The 9,581-nt window shown below is 52.0% G+C and overlaps 2 protein-coding genes and 1 pseudogene across 2 annotated transcripts in view; all 3 read left to right on the top strand.

Annotated features, from left to right (window-relative positions):
- LHFPL7 (LHFPL tetraspan subfamily member 7) overlaps nucleotides 1-9,581 on the top strand; it is a 91,959-nt gene that overhangs the window by 64,477 nt on the left and 17,901 nt on the right. The window lies entirely within an intron of this gene.
- Nucleotides 5,491-7,604, top strand: LOC106553286 (sodium/potassium-transporting ATPase subunit alpha-2). The gene has a single exon (XM_014071755.2). The coding sequence runs from the start codon at nucleotides 5,643-5,645 to the stop codon at nucleotides 7,602-7,604; it is 1,962 nt and encodes a 653-aa protein (XP_013927230.2). The 5' UTR covers nucleotides 5,491-5,642.
- On the top strand, nucleotides 6,525-8,356 carry LOC148042394 (sodium/potassium-transporting ATPase subunit alpha-2 pseudogene; annotated as a pseudogene).

Genomic DNA, 9,581 nt, shown 5'->3' with positions numbered 1-9,581 from the left:
CTTCCACTCCCAGAATCCCCCAGCCAGAATGCTTTAAGAGGGGAGGGCTTCCACTCCCAGAATCCCTCAGCCAGAATGCTTTAAGAGGGAAGGACTTCCACTCCCAGAATCCCCCAGCCAGAATGCTTTAAGAGGGGAGGGCTTCCACTCCCAGAATCCCTCAGCCAGAATGCTTTAAGAGGGGAGGGCTTCCACTCCCAGAATCCCCCAGCCAGAATGCTTTAAGAGGGGAAGGGCTTCCACTCCCAGAATCCCTCAGCCAGAATGCTTTAAGAGGGAAGGGCTTCCACTCCCAGAATCCCTCAGCCAGAATGCTTAAGAGGGAAGGGCTTCCACTCCCAGAATCCCCCAGCCAGAATGCTTTAAGAGAGATGGGCTTCCACTCCCAGAATCCCCCAGCCAGAATGCTTTAAGAGGGGAGGGCTTCCACTCCCAGAATCCCCCAGCCAGAATGCTTTAAGAGGGGAGGGCTTCCACTCCCAGAATCCCCCAGCCAGAATGCTTTAGAGGGGAGGGCTTCCACTCCCAGAAGCCCCCAGCCAGAATGCTTTAAGAGGGGAGGCTTCCACTCCCAGAATCCCTCAGCCAGCATGCTTTAAGAGGGGAGGGCTTCCACTCCCAGAATCCCAGCCAGCATGCTTAAGAGGGGAGGGCTTCCACTCCCAGAATCCCCCAGCCAGAATGCTTTAAGAGGGAAGGACTTCCACTCCCAGAATCCCCCAGCCAGCATGCTTTAAGAGGGGTGGGCTTCCACTCCCAGAATCCCTCAGCCAGAATGCTTTAAGAGGGGAGGGCTTCCACTCCCAGAATTCCCCAGCCAGCATGCTTTAAGAGGGGAGGGCTTCCACTCCCAGAATCCCCCAGCCAGAATGCTTTAAGAGGGGAGGACTTCCACTCCCAGAATCCCCCAGCTAGCACAGAGTCCTTTGAACTCCATCATGCTCCCAGTCTCTCGAAAGGACAGCGGGCCTCTCCTGAAAGACATAAAAATGCACCCAGGATGTCTTGCTATTTTTATTATTTTGATTTTATTTGTATTTGATTTTTTATTTGGTTTTATTTGGTTTGACCCGGGCTCCCTTCAAAAGCAAGAAGCAGAGTCTGGGTCCCCGGAGAAAACCCCTTTTATTTACACGACTGTGAATTCCTTTCATTCACAGCCTGCAAGGCTTAGCAAAGAGTCTTTCCGAGGAATGTTTATCCACACGCACCTTATCTCGCTTGGGGAGCTGGCAGATAACTAGTTTCAAAAGGCAAAACTTGGCACAGAGTCTCTTAAAGTCGCAAACAGAACTTTCCACTCTTGAAACGACCGAAAGGACGAATTGTTTCCCGCAGAAGCCCCCTCCCCATTTGCTCCTCTTCTGTTTCCTATGGGAGGGGCCTCCAAGGTGTGGCTTTACCCCTAAGTTGAAGAGCCAAGGTGGCGCAGTGGTTAAATGCAGCACTGCAGGCTACTGCTAGATCAGCAGTTCAGCGGTTCAAATCTCACCGGCTCAGGGTTGACTCAGCCTTCCATCCTTCTGAGGTGGGTAAAATGAGGACCCAGATTGTTGGGGGCAATATGCTGACTCTCTGTAAACCGCTTAGAGAGGGCTGAAAGCCCTATGAAGCGGTATATAAGTCTACTGCTATTGCTAAGTCGACCCTGCTTCCTTAGTTGTTCTTGTCTTCTGGCAGCTCTGCGCATGCGCAAATACCGGGAAACAGGCTCCAGCTGTTCCTCTGCCTCGCTGCTGTCTAGCTCCCTCTCTGCCTCCGACGCAGAGCCCTCGTCAGAGCTTTCCTCAGCCTCCAGGACTGGCCCCTGCTCCTCCCCAGCCTCCTCACTCTCCGACTCTGCTGCCAGCTCCACTGGCCACCGGCGGGCCACAACATTCAATTCCCAGAATTCCCCAGCCAGCAGGCTTTAAGAGGGGTGGGCTTCAATTCCTCTCAGTTCACCCTTTCTGAACTTCCAACATGAGAATTAAATCCTGAATAAAGAAAAGAAAGGAGGGAAGGAAGGAAGGAGGGAAGGAAGGAGGGAAGGAGAGAAGGAGGGAAGGGGAAGGAGGGAGGGAAGGAAGGGGAGTAGGAGAGAAGAAACGAGGGAAGGAAAGAGGGAGGGAAGGAAGGAGAGAAGGAGGGAAGGGGAAGGAGGGAGGGAAGGAAGGGGAGTAGGAGAGAAGAAAAGAGGGAAGGAAAGAGGGAGGGAGGGAAGAAGAAGTAGGACCGTTGTAAGATAAGATGGATCTATGGGATGATAAAAAAGCAATCTTCAAGTATATTGTCAACAGTAGGGAAAAATTGTTATAAATACATATTATTAATAACAGTTATGAGATCATATAATGTGAATGTATATATGAAATTGATAAAATTAAAATAATTAAAAAATAAATAAATTAATAAATTTAAAAAAAATAAATCCTGAATAAGACAAGGTCTTAGTTGAATCTTTCAAAGTTTATTTATGCTTAAGGCGTCCGCAGAAAAAGCATTTGCATTTTTTATATACCACTAAATCAGGGGTCCTCAAACTGCGGCCCCTGGGACGGATACGTGCAATGAATGTTTGTGTTGCTGCAGAGAGTCTCCCCCTTTGGGGTCTTTTTGTGCGGGTCGGAGGGAGGCAGAAATTCCCACTTGGGGTCTGCTTCAGCATCCTGGTGGGGGGCTTTGGGAGAAGGCTGGAGGAAGAGCCGCTGGTGGCGAAGAGCCGGAGGGCCTCGTTCCAGTGGGACTGCATCAAGGCCTGGAACTGGCTGACCATCTCAGCCCACTGAGCCTCCAGGCGCCGGCACCTGGCCTTGCACTCCCACAGGTCTTCCCTCTGCTTGGAAAGCCCATGCCCCTAGTCCTCAGTGAGGTGCTTCTGCTGAGCCTCCTTCTCTGTCAGATCCAATTTGAACTGAGCTGTTTTGCCAACTCTTTCTCCTGGTGGCTGCTTAGCTCCAGCAACGGCTTCCTTTTGGGGCCCTAAGAGCCCGGGCGGGCAGGCAAGGAGTGTGGTTGGTGAGGTGCCCCTTGACGTGAGTGACATCGTGTTGGCCACACCCACCCAGTCACATGACCACCTCGCCATGCCCACCCAGCTGGTCATGACAACTTTAAGACTTACACACTTCAATGCCAGATTTCCTAAGCCAACATGACTGGAGGAGGAATTCTGGGAATTGAAGTCCACAAGTCTTAAAGCTGTCAAGTTTAAACACCTCTGGGTTTTTTTTTTCTAAAGGGTTAGGGGTGCGAGGGTCTTGTAACTTGACAGCTTTAAGACTTGCATGCTTCAAATGCCAGAGTTTCTGAGCCAACATGACTGGAGGAGGAATTCTGGGAATTGAAGTCCACAAGTTTTAAGCTGTCAAGTTTAAACACCCCTGGGTTTTTTTTTTCCTAAAGGGTTAGGGGTGCGAGGGTCTTGTAATTTGACAGCTTTAAGACTTGCACACTTCAATGCCAGAGTTCCTGAGCCAACATGACTGGAGGAGGAATTCTGGGAGTTGAAGTCCACAAGTCTTAAAGCTGTCAAGTTTAAACACCTCTGGGTTTTTTTTTTCCTAAAAGGGTTAGGGGTTCGAGGGTCTTGTAACTTGACAGCTTTAAGACTTGCACACTTCAATGCCAGAGTTCCTGAGCCAACATGACTGGAGGAGGAATTCTGGGAATTGAAGTCCACAAGTCTTAAAGCTGTCAAGTTTGAACACCCCTGGGGTTTTATTTTCCCTAAAGGGTTAGGGGTGCGAGGGTCTTGTAACTTGACAGCTTTAAGACTTGCACACTTCAATGCCAGAGTTCCTGAGCCAACATGACTGGAGGAGGAATTCTGGGAACTGAAGTCCACAAGTCTTAAAGCTGTCAAGTTTGAACACCCCTGTTTTTTTTTTCCCAGTGGTGGTGGTCATGTGACTGGGTGGGTGTGGCCAACTCAATATCACTCACGCTTTTGCCTTAGCTGTTGCAATGTAATCAGGGTTAACCGGAGAGGCAGTTTCTGTAAGCAGGGCAATAAAAATGAGGCTAGAAACAACACCAGAATGTTTCCTTCCTGCCTTCCTTACAGGATTACAGCCCTGTAAAGTGTTCTCCGAATTGCTTAGAAAGTTAACAACCGGTTCTTTAGGATTTAGGATTTTATTGTCATTTATAGGCCGCCCTTTTCCCTGAGGGGACTCAGGGCGGCTTACAATTCGTGGGAAGGGAGTGCAAGACAGAACATGAAATAATATGTGAATAAAAATAAAAACAATAAAACCACAACATTCATTCAGCATTCGGGTGGGGCGGATAAAAATCTTATCCCCAGGCCTGCCGGGATAGCCAGATCTTAAGGGCTGCGCGGAAGGTCTGGACGGTGGTGAGGGTGCGAATCTCTAGGGGAGATCGTTCCAAAGGGTCGGAGCTGCTACTGAGAAGGCTCTCCTCCGCGTAGTCGCCAGTCGGCACTGACTGGCGGATGGAACTCGGAGGAGGCCCACTCTGTGCGATCTGATGGGGCGAAGGGAGGTAATCGGCAGAAGGCGGTTCTCCCGAATAGGTGCGAACTGGCTGAATCCCACCACTGCTGCGGTGGCCCGAGCGCTCGGCCAGCGAAAACAGGCTCCCGAGCTCCGTTTCTGCCTCCGATGGCCCCCTGCAAGCCTTTGCCAGCCCTCCCAAGCTCCGCTTTTGCGGCCGAGGTGCCATGGGCCAGTCCTTCGCTGTTTCCGGGGCAGCCCCACGGGCCAGATCTAAGCACCCGGCGGCCCGGATGCGGCCCGCGGGCCTTGAGTTTGACTATACGTACTAGACGACCTCCACGGTGCCTTCCAACTCTGTTCTTCTGCTATTCTTCCGGTTGCTAGGCGTTATGACATCACTAAAGGAGGCAGTTACTTCTTGGTTGCTAAGAGACCCAGGCATTGTTGGGTTACCCAACAGAAGGACAATGGATTTGTCCTTTGGGGTTACTGATGGAGCTGGGCTCCTAGGATGTTAAGCTTTGGATGGTTGCTGGAGAAACTTCTGTTCCCAAACCTCTCCCTCTTCTGCTTCCTCTTTTGGTGAGAAGTCCTCCTCCTTCTCCTCCTTCTCCTTCCCCCTTCCTTTCCCCTGGAGCTGCACCGTACTCCCCTCTGAAGTGGGAAACCCGAGAGTTGGAGGATTGGCGTGGTCGATCCAAACGTCGCCATGAATAAGAAGGAACCCCAGGGCAAGAAAAGGAAACACAAGAGAAAAGAGGAACTGGAAGAATTGAAAAAAGAAGTGACTCTTGACGATCACAAATTGTCTCTTCAGGAACTCAGTCGCAAGTACGAGGTGGATCTCTCCAAAGGACTGACCAGGGCGCAGGCGGCCCAGATCTTGGAAAAAAATGGCCCCAATGCCCTCACCCCGCCACGAACCAAGCCGGAGTGGATCAAATTTTGCAAGCAACTCTTTGGCGGGCTTTCCATCCTCCTGTGGATCGGCGCGATCCTTTGCTTTACGGTGTACCTGGTGCAAAGCTTTATGGGCATGAGAGTACAGAAGGACAACCTCTATCTGGGCGCGGTGCTCTCCGCCGTCGTTATCGTGACTGGGTGTTTCTCCTACTTCCAGGAAGCCAAAAGCTCCAAAATCATGGAATCCTTCAAGCACATGTCCCACAACAAGCCCTGGTGATCCGGGAGGGCGAAAAGATGCAGATCAACGCTGAGCTTGTCGTCGTGGGAGATCTGGTGGAGGTCAAAGGGGGAGATCGGATTCCTGCGGACATAAGGATTATCTCGGCCACCAGTTGCAAAGTCGACAATTCCTCTCTGACTGGTGAATCAGAACCCCAGAGTCGTACGATCGAGTTTACCAATGAGAACCCGCTGGAGACCCAAAACATTGGCTTCTTCTCCACAAATTGTGTCGAAGGCACAGCGCGGGGCATTGTCATCCTGACAGGGGATTACACAGTGATGGGACGTATCGCCTCGCTGGCTTCCGGATTGAGCGAGCAACGCACGCCGATTGCCCGGGAGATTGCGCATTTTATCCACATCATCACCAGCGTCGCCGTTTTCCTAGGAGTGTCATTCTTCATCTTGGCCATAATTCTCGGCTACGATTGGCTTGAAGCCGTCATCTTCCTGATCGGTATCATCGTGGCGAACGTCCCGGAAGGTCTCCTGGCCACCGTCACCGTCTGCCTGACCCTCACCTCCCAACGCATGGCACGGAAGAACTGCCTGGTGAAAAACCTTGAAGCCGTCGAGACCCTGGGGTCCACCTCCACAATCTGCTCGGACAAAACCGGAACGCTGACTCAGAACCGCATGACCGTCGCCCACCTGTGGTTTGATAATGAGATCTACGAAGCCAACATCACCGAGATTTACGCCGGGGCCATCTTCAACACGAGCTCGCCCACGTGGCTAGCCCTGGCACACATTGCAGGGTTGTGCAATAGGCGGACTTCAAAGCGGACCAGGAGAACATCCCCATTGCTAAGAAGGAGACCACCGGAGATGCCTCTGAGTCGGCCCTCCTTAAATGTATCGAGCTATTCCTGGGGATCCGTCAAAGAGATGCGCGAGAGGAACCCCAAAGTAGCCGAGATCCCCTTCAACTCCACCAACAAATACCAGCTCTCCATCCACGAAGCTGCAGAGAAGTCCAAAGGCCACCTCTTGGTGATGAAGGGAGCTCCGGAGCGGATCTTGGAATGCTGCTCCACTATCCTGTTGCAAGGAAAGGAAGTGATCCTGGAGAAGAAGATGCAGGAAGCTTTTCTGAACACCTACAATTATCTCGGGGGCTTAGGCGAGAGGGTCCTCGGATTTTGCCACTGCTACCTCCCCGACAAGCAGTTTCCACGCGGCTTTATGTTCGACACAGAGAACGTGAACTTCCCCACCACCAAGCTGTGCTTCGTGGGGCTCATCTCCATGATCGACCCGCCTCGCGCCGCCGTGCCGGATGCCGTTGGGAAATGCCGCAACGCTGGGATTAAGGTGATCATGGTCACCGGCGACCACCCGATCACCGCCAAGGCGATTGCCAAGGGGGTGGGGATCATTTCCGAGGGCAGTGAGACGGTCGAAGACATCGCAGCCCGGCTGGGGATCCCGGTCAGCCAAGTCGATCACCGGGAAGCCCAGGCCTGCGTCGTTCATGGATCCGAACTTAAGGACATGACTCCCGAACAACTGGACGAGATCCTTTCGAGTCATTCTGAAATAGTCTTTGCTCGCACATCCCCACAGCAGAAGCTGATCATCGTAGAAGGGTGTCAGAGGCAGGGCGCCATTGTCGCTGTGACCGGAGACGGGGTGAACGACTCTCCGGCCCTCAAGAAAGCCGACATTGGCATTGCCATGGGCATCACGGGCTCCGATGTGTCCAAGCAGGCGGCCGACATGATCCTCATGGATGACAACTTTGCGTCTATTGTGACGGGCGTGGAAGAAGGCCGCCTGATCTTCGACAACCTGAAGAAGTCCATCGCTTACACGCTGACCAGCAACATTCCAGAGATCTCCCTTTCCTTCTCTTCATTATCTTCGACATCCCGCTGCCCCTGGGCACCATCACCATTTTGTGCATCGACCTGGGCACCGACATGGTGCCCGCCATCTCCCTGGCCTACGAGAAAGCCGAGAGCGACATCATGAAGAGAAAGCCGCGGAACGCCAAGACGGACAAGCTGGTGAACGAGCGCCTGATCAGCATGGCGTACGGGCAGGATCGGCATGATGCAAGCCCTTGCTGGGTTCTTCACCTACTTTGTCATCATGGCCGAGAACGGGTTCCTGCCGTCCACCTTGCCCGGGATGCGCCTGGACTGGGACGACCACACCGTAAATGACCTGGAAGACAGTTACGGCCAGCAGTGGACGTACCACCAGCGGAAAGTGGTGGAGTACACCTGTCACACCGCCTTCTTCATCAGCATCGTGGTCGTCCAGTGGGCGGACCTCATCATCTGCAAGACCAGGAAGCTGTCCCTTTTCCAACAGGGCATGCGGAACGAGATTATGGTCTTCGGCCTGATTGAAGAAACCACCTTGGCGGCGTTCCTCTCCTACTGCCCAGGGATGGAGGTGGCTCTACGCATGTACCCGCTCCGAGTGACCTGGTGGCTGTGTGCCCTCCCCTTCTCCGTGCTCATTTTTGTCTACGATGAAGCCCGCAAGTTTCTCCTGCGGCGTTATCCGGGGGGTTGGGTTGAGCGGGAGACTTACTACTGAGCTGGTCACGCCAATTATGCGTCTCTTTTGGGATGAAATCTTCCTGAGGAATTTCGTTTTTTGCAGAACAACCCTGCCTTGGATGCCACTTGCCCCAAACATTGATTTAAAACCAAAAGACGCGCTATACACTTTGAAATAAACATGCATACTATGCTCAGAAGCGATAATAAAAAATTAACTGTCGGCGTTCCAAATACCATGTAGAATTAAATCCGAGTCGAAGGCAAAACTATGCTTAAAGTTCCAATTTAATAAGACAGGCATGTTGGCGCATAGCTGTGGGATTCCAACTCTGGAGGTTACATCAAAATCCCACCCAGTTAAAAGTTCATGATCTTGTCCCCACACCCACAGTCCATTACATGGTCCAATCTCCTTCTTCCACGCTGGCGTCCATGCCCAACTTCTTCCAGTCAGGTGTACTGGTGTGGAGACAAAGGATGACCTTGGCTTCTAGCAAAGAATGAAAAACAATACATTCCAAAATCCTACTCCTTTTATTCCCCCCTCCCATTGACTATACTTAAAGAAACAGCATAATGAAATAAGAGGAAGTGTGGCAGGCCAAAATTCTAAAAGGAATGCAGGCCTGACATTAACACTGCAATCCAGAAAAACTAGCTGAGATAATTATTTTATTTGTATCCGAGACGCGATGGCTCAGTGGCTAAAATGCTGAGCTTGTCTATCAGGAAGGTCGGCACTTTGGCGGTTCGAATCCCTAGCGCCACGTAACAGAGTGAGTTGGGGACCCCTGATCTCCATCCCCCAAATACCCTGGATGTTAAGTTGCACAAACACAACCTGGGATGTCACTGTCAGGTTGTGAATCTGGCTTTCGAATGCCCCCTTGTTGTGGTCTGCCAGCAGAGCTGGCAGCAGATCTGGACAGTGAGGAGGGTTGGGGAGGAACCTGGGCCAGTCCTGGAGTCTGGGGAAGGCTCGGAGGAGGGCTCTGTGTCGGAGGCAGAGAGGGGGCCAGGGCCGTCCGACAGTTATCAGCTGCTTTCGGAGTCAGACATCAGTGAGGCAGAAGAACAGCTGGAGCCTGTTCCAATGATGAAATTCAAAAATTTGTACTACCTGTTCTGTGGGCGTGGCAGGGGAAGGATACTACAAAATCTCCATTCCCACCCCACTCTGGGGCCAGCCAGAGGTGGCATTTGCCGGTTTTCCGAACTACTCAAAATTTCCACTACCGGTTCTCCAAAACCTGCTGGATTTCACCCCTGGCCTGTTCCCAGTGTGCGCATGCACAGAGTTGCCAGACGAAGGGAACAGCTAAGGAACAAGGGTCGACTTGGAAGTAAAGCCACAGGTGGATGATGAATGGTCCCTCCCAGAGGAAATAAAAGAGGAGCGAAAGGGGAGTGGAGTTTGCAGGAGACACTTAGTTCA

The sequence above is a fragment of the Thamnophis sirtalis genome, unplaced genomic scaffold (assembly GCF_051295495.1).
Source record: "Thamnophis sirtalis isolate CommonGarterSnake01/CBP01778 unplaced genomic scaffold, rThaSir2_p1.2 scaffold_17, whole genome shotgun sequence".
Classification (NCBI taxonomy): domain Eukaryota; kingdom Metazoa; phylum Chordata; class Lepidosauria; order Squamata; family Natricidae; genus Thamnophis; species Thamnophis sirtalis.
Note: the sequence above shows the minus strand (reverse complement) of the source record. Positions and strands in the feature narration are given on the sequence as shown.